Source organism: Staurois parvus, unplaced genomic scaffold (assembly GCF_062004578.1).
Source record: "Staurois parvus isolate SC_StPar_1 unplaced genomic scaffold, SC_StPar_1.0 ptg000015l, whole genome shotgun sequence".
Taxonomy (NCBI): Eukaryota; Metazoa; Chordata; class Amphibia; order Anura; family Ranidae; genus Staurois; species Staurois parvus.
In genome coordinates, this window is record NW_028317811.1 from 7,719,614 (window position 1) to 7,732,942 (window position 13,329).

Here is a 13,329-nt window from a genome sequence, read left to right on the forward strand (position 1 = left end):
AATGTAAAGTCTTCACCCGGCGGAAACCATAGATAGCCTCCCAAAGGCGTTGGTGGGGATGTCATGGTTGCATAGTGGCCAATTTAGTTCAATCTAACCCAGACCGCCAACAAGCTCCATGTCAGTGGGGAACTCCAGTCTGAGAGTCCTCTTGGAGTCTGTGGAAGCCACAGTGCTCCCGTCAGGTCTCTACCAGCCATTGATTTCTCTAGGAGGACTCATATTTTAGAGGAGACGTTTTGGTGCCAGTTTAACCGCTTCCCCGCCGCCCTATAGTAGAAGTACTTCTACAGGATGGCAGGGCTGCGCAAATTCACATATATATGTGATTTGCCTTTCCAGGTAGTGAGCACATGCCGCCTTACCCATGCGACAATTGGTGGCTAGGCATGTCAATCACCGGGTACCAACTGGAGATTCCCCGCCAGCACCCAGCAATCGTTGTGCAAAGCTGATGGGAGAGACCTGTGTGTAAACAACACAGGTCTCTCTCCTGTCAGCATAGACATGCTGTTTTGTTTTTCTCTGCAAAGCAGAGAAATACAAAACCGCATGCCTCCCTAGTAACACAGCACACATAGTAAAACACACAGAGCACACAGTTAACACTTTGATCACCCAAAAGTTAACGCATTCCTGCCCAGTGTCATTAGTACAGTGTCAGTGCTTTTTATTAGCACTGATCACTGTATTCGTGTCACTGGAGATGTCAGTGGCAGTTAGTTCCCACCCAATGTCACAATGCCTACCGCAGTCCCGCTATAAGTCTCTCTCTCTCTGATCACCGCCATTACTAGTATTAAATTAAAAAAAAACTTCCAGTGTGTATATATACTGTAGTTTTTAGACGCTATAACTGTCACGTAAACCAATTAATTTACACGTATTGAGATTAAATACATGCAGCAGAATACATTTTGGCCAAGGTTTATGACAAAATTTAGATTTTTTTAAAAGAATTTTATTGCTCATGTTTACTAGCAAAAATTCAAAAATATATTTTATTTTCAAAATTGTCGGTCTTTTTTTGTTTATAGTGCAAAAAAAAAAAACGCACAGGTGTTTAAATGCCACTGAAAGAAAGCTCTTTTTGTGGGGAAAAAAGGACATAAATTTAATTTATGTACAGCATTGCATGACCTCACAATTCTCAGTTAATGTAACACAGCGCCGTATCGCAAAAAATGGCCTGGCCAGGAAGGGGGGTAAATCCTCTGGAGGGCAAGTGTTTAAAATGCGCACCAGAGTCATAGCCTTATAATACAGAGCAATGACCGGGATACCGACCCCGCCGTCCAGTTTACGGCTACTTAACATGTCATAAGAAAGTCTCGGTAGTTTCCCATGCCATACAAAAGTCAAAAAGGCCCTACGTAAGTGTTTGAAAAATGTCTGAGGCAGCGAGATAGACACCTCGTGTTGCAGATACACAATCCGAGGTAAGATCGTCATTTTAAGCACATTTGCAATCTAAAAAAATATCAAGGGATAATTCTGCCATAGCTAGCTGAAGTCAGAGAGAAGTTTTCCGTCAGGGGAGATACAAGTCCCCAGATATGGCAACAATTTTGTCACTGATTTAGATGTAAATATTGCTTAGTCATTTGCATTGATAAACAATGATTTGATTTTTATATGCTTTTTATTTTCTGTAAAGCAAAAAGTTTGTTGTGCTTGCCTTTGTTTTACCAGTTTAGCAAAGGTTATATTTGATCTAATATGTAATTTCTGCTTATATCCTTTTTCTTTATGTGCTTTCATTTAGCCATGTCTCATATTTTTTTTTTTTTTTTCAACTTCCTTTAGGTGACAGAGATACAAGACTGGAGTGCATCAAGTCCACACAGTGCTGCTTATGTTCTCTGGGACAATGGTGCTAAAAACCTCTACAGAGTTGGCTTTGAAGGCATGGTAAGTAGTCACAAGATGACAAAAAAACAAGGAATGTTTGGAGTGGGGGGCAGTAAGGTGAATACAATGACTTTCTTTTATTCTCCTTTCTGTTCAGTCTTTTGTTACATCTGCTACTAGTTTGGGTGCCTCATTTAGCTTCTTTTGTCACCTGAGCAATTGATACTTCTACTACTGTTCTGTAGTAGAGATAATTGCTGAATACCAGTGAGACAAATCTCCAACTTTTTCAAGGTAGACCTGGCATTTTTCCTGCACATTCTGCAAATTTTAATTTATTGGTGTGAGTTTTGCGAGCATTGTTTTTGATAATTACCTCCTGTTTAGGAAAGCACAGCATGCTGGATTATTTCTACAGATCCAGTGAACTTTTCAGTAACTTTATAAATCTCCATTAATAAATTCCGGATGTGTCACAACATACATTTTTGCAAACAGACTGTAATTTTATGATTAAAAAGCAGCCCTTAACTTGCTGCCAGGTGACTTTTCCAAGACTGATATTACCTCAAGATGTAGGCGGGCCATACTTGGATAAAAATTAAATGGTTCAGCAGGGACCAGGTGAATTTCAATCCATCTGTGGGTGCTGAGGTTGTACAGAAGTCACTCTACCGACTGACTTTTGTACAACTGCCCTTTTGGATTTTCCCCACTCGGTCAGCGCTGCAGACTATAGCCTGCAATACTGATCAGTGTATTCTGATGGCAAGGAAGTCCCACATTGTCAGAAACTAGTAGTTCAACTGGGGGGGCTGGGGGATTTTTCCCCATCCATATAAAGTGTGTGGATGGGGGAATTGGGTCCATTTACTTTGTTCAACCCACTGTAATCTATGGGCTTCCTTAGTTGATTATACTCCAGTGATTTGAGTGCAACATTATAACAATATAGCAAGTCACAAGGCGAAAGGCTGAAGCAGGAGCTGATTTGTGTAATTACTGAACTGGCGTTAAATTGTTTGTCGTTAAGTTCACTGAAAAACCCTATCTCTGCCATATCTTTTTTTTTTTCTCCCACTGTTTGCATAGTGGATGCTCTCTAGGAGCTTTAATTTCCTTTTAGACCTCAACTAAAATAGGGCTTACTACTCTATTCTTGTGTTTTACTGCCTCTCCTGACAATGCAGTTGTAGGAGCTGAATTCCTAGACTCTTGAAAGAGTAATACTTGTATGCTAACTGCTTTTAATATTTTAACATCTTGCCCACCACCCTATAGTAGAACTACTGCTACAGGGCAGCAGGGATGCGCAAAATCAAGTGTGTATATATATATATGTGATTTGCATTACCGCTATTTGCGGCTAGGGATGTCAATCACCAGCTCCCGGCTGGCGATCGTCGGGGAAAGTTGACAGGGGAAACACTTGTGTGCAAACAGCACAGGTCTCTCTCCTGTCAGTATGGACATGCAGCATGTCCCTGAAGAAAAACACAGCACATAGTTAACCCATTGTTTGTCCCAGATGTTAACCCCTTCCTGCCCAGTGTCATTAGTACAGTGTTAGTGCTTTTTATTAGCACTGATCACTGTGGCTGTTAGTCAGTTCCTACCCAGTGTCAGAATGCCTGCCGCAGCCCCGCTATATGTCGCTGATCGCTGCCATTACTAGTATAAAAATTCCAGTATATATGCAGCCATTTGTAGACGCTATAACTTTCACGTCAGCCTATTAATTTACACTTATTGGAATTTTTTATGTTGCAGAATACATTTTGGTCTAAATTTATGAAGAAATTAGATATTTTTTTTTTTTTTGGATGTTTTATAGCAAAAAGTAAAAAATATATATTTTTTTTTTCCTCAATTTTTTTTTTTATTGAGCAAAAAATAAATGCAGAGGTAATCAAATTCCACCAAAAGAAAGCTCTATTTGTGGGGAAAATAATGACATAAATTTCATTATGTGCTGCGTTGCATGACCGCACAATTGTCAGTTAAAGTAATGCAGAGCCGTATCGCAAAAAATGGCCTGGTCAGGAAGGGCAAGTGGTTAAATGGAATCGGTTGGTGTAAGAACATTCTAGTATGAGTGGCTGATGTTCACAGAACATTGCAGGTCATGTCTTCGTGTAATGCAAACTGCACAAGTGAAATAAGTTATCTCTGATGAGCATCCTATGTTTGGATGGTTTCTGTTTACTGTACGAATTCTATTTTCCCTGATGCCGGATACTATACACAGTGCTCTCCTTCTGGTGCCGTGACTGATGGTTCTGGCTCTAATGTAGTGAAAAATCCTGTTTGCTTTCCCCTTCCCCTTTCCCCATCCATTTACAAAAAATTTTGTTGTCTTCTCACAGAATGCAAGGTGCTTTGGGAATGGGCCTGCATTCTGTGTTGTGAATACAAGGCTTTTTTTGTGAATGGATATGGGGAGAGAGAATGTCAGGATCCTTAACTATATGAAATACGGAACTCTGTCACATTAATAAAAGAACACTAATATCCGTCATTAATGAAGATGGGATCTTTGCAGTAATCCACAGCCATCCAAGTATTTGATGATTATCATCAGAGATAACATCTATAACATTCAGTCATTTAGAGGACTTTTAACAATAATAAAACCTCTGGCTGTTTATTAGGTATTTGCATTACCCCAAAATTAGTTTACCAAGGGTGATAATTATTCCTAAATTCGAATTGCAGCCAAAATCAAAAACAGAATAATTATCACAATGGACATAAATTACAGTAAGTAGGATGTGTCTTTTCTGCTGATTCCTCTGCTGTTAGTAGTAAACCTCTCCTGTCCCGCTTTCCCTGTTTCCGTAATCTTCGGGTGCGGCAGGGGTTGTTGCAAGGTGTTATCACAGGCTCTCATCAAGAGAGCTTGGCTATGCTTGCCCTTTCTGCCTAGTTGCTTCATACATTGAAGCTGTACTACAGCTTCTATGAATGAAACAGGATCTGTGGAGGAGGGTGTGGAACTATCATCTGCCAATCCTCCATTCTTAGTTTCATTCATAGAAGATGTAGTACGGCTAGAGAGAGGATTATGTTGGCAAAGTGAGGGGAGCAGGAGAAGGAGGCTAACCAACAGCAGAGGAATCAGCTCAAGGGACATAGCATACCAACAATAGGTTATGTCACTTGTACTGTTCTGTTTTTGACTTTGGCTGCACTTCGGCTTTCAAGTTAAGTTGTTTAATGAATGAGTGATAAAGTGTACAGTTTAAGTGATTGAATACTCATTTGTACTATTTTCTTTTAGTCTGATCTGAAATGTGTGCAAGATGCCAAAGGAGGATCATTTTACAGAGACCACTGTCCTGTACTGGGTGAGTGGTGATTAATTTTTCTGAGGGTACCAACAGTAGTTGGTAAAACTGTTGATTGCTGTACCATCCAAAAATGTAAATGCTAACGTACCAGTAACTGTTACATAGGTACCCTATAAGGCCATGACTTCAAACTGTTCTTTTTTCTGGTGTTGGAATGTGTGTGTGTGTGTATGTATGTATATATATATATATATATATATATATATATATATATATATATAATATATATATACACACACAGTCAGGTCCATAAATATTGGGACATCGACACAATTCTAACATTTTTGGCTCTATACACCACCACAATGGATTTGAAATGAAATGAACAAGATGTGCTTTAACTGCAGACTGTCAGCTTTAATTTGAGGGTATTTACATCCAAATCAGGTGAACGGTGTAGGAATTACAACAGTTTGCATATGTGCCTCCCACGTGTTAAGGGACCACAATTATAGGTCAGAATAATAATCATAAATTAAACTTTCACTTTTTAATACTTGGTTGCAAATCCTTTGCAGTCAATTACAGCCTGAAGTCTGGAACGCATAGACATCACCAGACGCTGGGTTTCATCCCTGGTGATGCTCTGCCAGGCCTCTACTGCAACTGTCTCCAGTTCCTGCTTGTTCTTGGGGCATTTTCCCTTCAGTTTTGTCTTCAGCAAGTGAAATGCATGCTCAATTGGATTCAGGTCAGGTGATTGACTTAGCCATTGCATAACATTCCACTTCTTTCCCCTAAAAAACTCTTTGGTTGCTTTTGCAGTATGCTTTGGGTCATTGTCCATCTGCACTGTGAAGCGGCGTCCAATGAGTTGTCAAGCATTTGGCTGAATATGAGCAGATAATATTGCCCGAAACACTTCAGAATTCATCCTGCTGCTTTTGTCAGCAGTCACATCATCAATAAATACAAGAGAACCAGTTCCATTGGCAGCCATACATGCCCACGCCATGACACTACCACCACCATGCTTCACTGATGAGGTGGTATGCTTAGGATCATGAGCAGTTCCTTTCCTTCTCCATACTCTTCTCTTCCCATCACTCTGGTACAAGTTGATCTTGGTCTCATCTGTCCATAGGATGTTGTTCCAGAACTGTGAAGGCTTTTTTAGATGTCATTTGGCAAACCCTAATCTGGCCTTCCTGTTTTTGAGGCTCACCAATGGTTTACATCTTGTGGTGAACCCTCTGTATTCACTCTGGTGAAGTCTTCTCTTGATTGTTGACTTTGACACACATACACCTACCTCCTGGAGAGTGTTCTTGATCTGGCCAACTGTTGTGAAGGGTGTTTTCTTCACCAGGGAAAGAATTCTTCATTCATCCACCACAGTTGTTTTCTGTGGTCTTCCGGGTCTTTTGGTGTTGCTGAGCTCTCCGGTGCGTTCCTTCTTTTTAAGAATGTTCCAAACAGTTGTTTTGGCCACGCCTAATGTTTTTGCCATCTCTCTGATGGGTTTGTTTTGTTTTTTCAGCCTAATGATGGCTTGCTTCACTGATAGTGACAGCTCTTTGGATCTCATCTTGAGAGTTGACAGCAACAGATTCCAAATGCAAATAGCACACTTGAAATGAACTCTGGACCTTTTATCTGCTCATTGTAATTGGGATAATGAGGGAATAACACACACCTGGCCATGGAACAGCTGAGAAGCCATTTGTCCCATTACTTTTGGTCCCTTAACAAGTGGGAGGCACATATGCAAACTGTTGTAATTCCTACTTCGTTCACCTGATTTGGATGTAAATACCCTCAAATTAAAGCTGACAGTCTGCAGTTAAAGCATATCTTGTTCGTTTCATTTCAAATCCATTGTGGTGGTGTATAGAGCCAAAAATTTTACAATTGTGTCATGTCCCAATATTTATAGATAGACCTGACTGTGTGTGTATATATATGTGTGTGTGTATATATATATATATATATATATATATATATATATATATATATATATATATATATATATACACATACATACATACATACATACATACATACATACATACATACATACACACACACACTGGTCAGTCATAACTTTATGACCACTAACAGGTTAGCTGAATAACTGTGTTTTTATTTAAAGGACAATTTTATTAAATTTGCCCAGCAAGGCACAACACCGAGATGCAGCTCGAAACAATACAGAACAGCAATATCCGATTATCGGTACATAACAATAGGGACCAAAAAAGAAGGTGCCCACTCAAGACATACTTAGCAAAAACAATATCACATGAAACCTAGAAATAAAAAATGCATGAAATATCTCTCAGCCAACTACAGAAAAGGGTTATGGACTCAGCCAGGGAGACCAAACTTTAGTAAATTTCTTGGGGTAGCCTTGTGCTTCGTAGGTTAGTTTATACATAGGTATAACTTGGTTAACAAGATTAAGCCATAGGGTAAGGAGGGTGGGGCTTGAGACTTCCAGTGCATGAGTGTTAGTTTTTTAACGTAGAAAAACAGTAAACGTATCAGTGTTTTCATTCCAGTAGGGAGAATGTTCTCCTCCACATAACGCAGACAAAATTGTAGTAAATTACAGATATTGGGAATCTGAAGAGTAGTACTTCTAAAATCTGTAACCTCACACCAGTAAGCTCAGTTAGGAGGGCACTCCCAGACCATATGGTAAAATGAACTTACAGTTCCAGAGCATTTAGTACAAGTGGGAGAGGGAAGACTTCCCATCTTGCAAAGAATATAAGAGGTGTAAAAAGAGTGATGAAGGAATTTTGTATATAAGATTTCCTGCCACACTTCCTCTGTAAGATCAGGTACATTCTGTCTACAGTTGGATTCAGTCCTATCAAGCCGTTTAGTTCTGGTATGTAACAGGAAGGTATACAGTGGATATAAAAAGTCTACACACCCCTATAAAATGTCAGTTTTTTTTGTGATGTAAAAAAAATGAGACAAAGAAACTATTTCAGAACTTTTTCCACCTTTTAATGTGGCCTATAAACTTTACATCTCAATTGAAAAACAAACTGAAATCTTTTAGGAAGGGGGAAGTAAACATAAAAAAACTAACATAATGTGGTTGCATAAGGGTGCACTCCCTCTTATAACTGGGGATGTAGCTGTGTTCAGAATTAAGCAATCAATTTCAAAACCATGTTAAATAGGAATCAGTACACACCTACCATCATTTAAAGTGCCTTTGATTAACCCCAAATCAAGTTCATCTGTTCTAGTAGGTGTTTCCTGACATTTTCTTAGTTGCATCCTACAGCAAAAGCCATGGTCCACAGAGAGCTTCCAAAGCATCAGAGGGGTCTCATTGTTAAAAGGTATCAGTCAGGAGAAGGGTACAAAAGAATTTCCAAGACATTAGATAGATATACCATAGAACACAGTGAAGACAGTCCTCAAGTGGAGAAAATATAGCTCAACAGTGACATTACCAAGAACTGGACGTCCCTCCAAAATTGATGAAAAGATGAGAAGAAAACTAGTCTGGGAGGCTGCCAAGAGGCCTACAATAACATTAACAGATCTGCTGGAATATCTGGCAAGTACTGGCTGTATGGTACATGTGACAACAATCTCCCGTATTCTTCATATGTGGGGCTATGGGGTAGAGTGGGAAGACGGAAGCCTTTTCTTACAAAGAAAAACATCCAAGCCCGGCTAAATTTTGCAAAAACACATCTGACGTCTTCCAAAAGCATGTGGGAAAATGTGTTATGGTCTGATGAAACCAAGGTTGAACTTTTTGGCCACAATTCCATAACATAAATTTAGCTCAGAAACAACACTGCACATCAGCAAAAGAACACCATACACACAGTGAAGCATGGTGGTGGCAGCATCATGCTTTGGGGCTGTCTTTCTTCAGCTGGAACTGGGGCCTTAGTCAAGGTAGAGGAAATTATGGATACTTCCAAATACCAGTGAATATTGGCACAAAACCTTCAGGCTTCTGCCAGAAAGGTGAACATCTGTCAGCATGATAATGACTGAAAGCATACATTCAGATCAACAAAGGAATGGCTTCATTAGAAGAAGATTAAAGTTTTGGAATGGCCCAGCCAGAGCCCAGACCTGAATCCGATCAAAAATCTGTGGGGTGATCTGAAGAGGGCTGTGCACAGGAGATGCCCTCGCAATCTGACAGATTTGGAGTGTTTTTGCCAGGAAGAGTGGGCAAATATTGCCAAGTCAAGATGTGCCATGCTGATAGACTCATACCCAAAGAGAGTGAATGCTGTAATAAAATCAAAAGGTGCTTCAACAAATATTAGTTTAAGGGTGTGCACACTTATGCAACCATATTATTTTAGTTTTTTCATTTTTCACTTACCTCCACCTAAGTTTTCAGTTTGATGTTCAACTGAGTTGTACAGTTTATAGGTTACATTAAAGGTGGAAAAAGTTCTGAAATGATTTATCTTTGTCATTTTTTTTTACATCACAGAAACCTGACATTTTAACAGGGTGTGTAGACTTTTTATATCCACTGTATGTGGGTGAGGTGGATGAGCTTTACATACCAGTTCCTGGCTATGTGTCTTGTTGGTTTATTACCTGGATATGTTGTAGACAGTGTTAATTTTGATATGAAATTTCAATTTAGTTTTAGTAATAGTCATTTTAGTCGTATTTCAGTCATCTGTATTGTTTTAGTTTTAGTCGACTAAAATCTCCAGTACATTTTACTCAACTAAAATCTAAGGGGTTTGGTTAAATGGTAATGCATTATTTAAGCATTTCTCTAGAATTTCCAAATTCATTATATACTCCTGGAACAAAAATCTAACCGTGTTATTTATGGTATTAGGTTTGAACATGCACTACATACACAGATTTAGCCATTGTGATATGACTGTAATCAGTGTTAATTTTCATGTCAAATTTTGATTTAGTTTTAGTCAGTCTTTTGACTAAAATGCCATTTTAGTTTTAGTCGTATTTTAGTCATCTGAATTGCTTTAGTGTTAGTTAGTTAATAGTGTTAGTTCCGTGGACAAATTTGACACTGGTTGTAGATTCTACACTCTATAAGTTTATCCTACAAGACACGCTGCTGTGCTGAGCACACAAGCAAGTTTGAGGCAACAGGTTATGAGGTGATCTATATTTATAGGTAACATTATTATAGCATTTACTTATTTAAAATTGGCCATCTTTTCTTCAACTCACTACTGGAAGTTGCTCTCTGGCTAGCTACGTAGTGCTCATAAGACTCCCTACTATGCACTTCTGACTGCATATTTCTACCAACAATATTTTGAAACCCATCACGCCACATCTATTCCCTGTAAGGGAAGATCCTCACATAGCAATGACAGATTACAGGTGCTGGGGAGCGGGAGCACATTGGACAAACAGGGATTCTGCTGCAGGCCTGAATGAAACTCTACCTCTCGGGGTCGATAACATTTCCCTTCTTCCTGAGCAAAGTTTTACACCAACACTGCTCCAGCCCCCTAAGACTCCATTCACACTTGTATGACTCCAAAGCTGTGCAACTCTAATGCAACTTTGACGCATCTTTGGATGGGTGCTACTTGGATGAGATTTGTCCTTCTGCAAAGTTGGACTCACTATTGCACCACTGTTACATATAAAACACTCAGGTACAACTTTAATGCAGCTTTTGAGGGTTAACATTAAAGTCTATGGCCCTCAAGTTGCATGAAAGTCAGACCAAAGTAGTGCATGAGCTACTTTGAAATTGCTGCACATATATGAATGGTTATCCATTGAAAACATTGGGTACAACTTGTCATGCGATTTTGATGTCCAAAGTCGCATGGAAAGTCACACAAGTGTGAATGGGTTCTAAATCTGGCTCCCTCACAGACACGCAACATGCAGCCTGTCTAAAGCAGAATTCTCTACCGCTATGTCTGATGTATTCCAAGGACTATCAACACATCTGGAATTGGTGAATGTTAACACCCTTAAATACTCTTCTTGCTCTTCCTTACTAGATTGTCTCCACAGGTTATTATCCGACTTGCTTGGTGTATTTCCATTTTCAGAAAGTAAATGCTGACAGTTTAGCGGAGGCTGTGGATGATTTTTTACCTTCAGAATTTCTCTGTGAACTGTGACACATGTAGACTACTGTGGACCCATTTGTTGAAGCAGTTCATTCTGGAGTATGGATAGATACACATAATGCTGCTCATTTGTTTGAAAAAATATGCTGTTTGAGTGTTTTTTTTTTTTTTTGAGCTTCTGCTGATCAGTGCTTCAGCTACAAGGTCCTTCTGCTGTTTTTCCTGTTGGCATGTTGCTGGTGCTTTTGGCTGTTTTTTTTAATCTACCCCACGATTTATTGCTTCGGGACATCGATTAACCCCTATGTGCCTAAGGGTAATACAAATCTTGACTAAGCATAATTTTGCAACTTCGACATGTGTTAGCAAAACCATATATATCATCACAACTACTTTGTACATCCAGGTTTATTATACCTTGTTGTTTTAGGACAAATTGGGCTTTCATTTGGTGGCAAATGGTAATGGATATCTCCTGATTTTTTGTTTTATTAATTACCAAAGGAAAACTGGCTCAAAAATATAAATAAAAACAGATCTTTTTTTTAAATTTAGCTGTATTTTTCTTGCTACTACCATAACCTACCACCAAAGATCAACCCAAACTAATTTCTCCTGCTCCTGACGATTGCAGCGATACCATGTGTGTACGTTAGTTGTTGTTTATACCCGTAGTACACCCCGGAAACAGTAGTGTGCAATTTGCTTTTTTTAAATTGACCATGACCCCAAACACTAACCTTTGCACAGACCTAGATCAAACCTTGATCTAGGTATTTTTGTTTGTTTTAATTATTATTTATTTTTTTTATTTTTTTTTTACACACACTTGTTTTTTATTCTTCTCTCTGAAAGGACAGAGAGATACAGTGTATCTCTCTCCTCCATTCAGAGATGGAAAACAAGGGGGGCAGGCTTCCCAGTGACACCCCGGTCTTTGTGCTGGGAGTATGCCGTGTGGCTTTCTCCCAGCAGAAAGACAAGTTCTGTGAGGCCACTGATTTGTGTGTGGTTGGCATCAAGGGGTTAGGATAATAGGAATTTTGATATACCTATAAAATTCATATCTTGTATACAGTACAGGACACCATTCCGTTTTCTTTTCTCTACAATCTTTCTGTTGGAGCCTAACCGAGTGGGCGGGATTATATGGATACATTGGGGGACAGTTTCCAGCAAATTCTTTTCTTATTGTCCTGTTATCTGAAGGTAGCTACATATAACCCATGGTCATGGGTTATATCAATTCCTGTCCTGTCCTGTACTCCAGATACCTGCAAAAGATGCCAGCCTGAAGTGATCTAGCAGGACCTAATTTTTTGACTAACGTTCCACTTTGAGAAGTCCATGAAAGGAGAGTAGCACTAGAATGAAATGTATTTTTACGTTAATGCATTTGTTTTACATTGATATTTACTGGTGCTCTTTAATTGTTTGTTTTTTCTTTTTTTTTTTTTCTTTTTTTTTTTTTTTTTTTAGGTGAGCAAAATGGTAATCGCAATCCAGGTGGTTTGATGATTGGTGATCTTGTGAATATTGATCTAGAACTTGAAATTGTTCAGTCATTGCAACATGGTCATGGAGGTTGGACTGATGGCATGTTTGAAACACTTACAACTACGGGCACTGTCTGTGGCATTGATGAAGATCATGATATTGTAGTACAGTACCCAAGTGGAAATAGGTACGGTCAGAAATTCACACATGCTCTTAAAAGTAAGGTGCTCTTCTGTTTTGTAGAACAAGCCTTCCAGCCTAATGCTGAACCCACATTGGCGTTTAGTCACGGTGTGAATTCCAGCAGCAGGAATGTACTCATTTGGTAGTTGTGAGTAGAAAGCTGCAGCCACTGAACCTCTGCACTGCAGTGACAGGCTCTTGGTGCCTGCAGCTTTTTGAGGCTGTGCACAGCCAGCAATTTACCTGTGGTGATCGCGGATGAACACACTTTGTGCAGACAGCCACGAATATCTACAGCTGCTGACAGCCAGTCATTGCAGTGTATGGGCTTGGCAACCTCAGCTATCCACTTACAGCTGCAAACCACAGCAATCCGCATACAACAGTTGTGGATGCAACCTAGGTTTTAAAATAAAAGCACTGCCCAC

The 13,329-nt window shown here is 39.4% G+C and overlaps 1 protein-coding gene across 1 annotated transcript in view; it reads left to right on the top strand.

The window, feature by feature from the left end:
- Positions 1 to 13,329, top strand: part of MIB1 (MIB E3 ubiquitin protein ligase 1) — a 142,739-nt gene that overhangs the window by 26,239 nt on the left and 103,171 nt on the right. Inside the window, exons 4-6 of the mRNA XM_089678377.1 lie at positions 1,807 to 1,911; positions 5,132 to 5,198; positions 12,701 to 12,905. Coding sequence (XP_089534503.1) covers positions 1,807 to 1,911; positions 5,132 to 5,198; positions 12,701 to 12,905 — 377 coding nt within the window. The remainder of the gene's footprint in view (positions 1 to 1,806; positions 1,912 to 5,131; positions 5,199 to 12,700; positions 12,906 to 13,329) is intronic.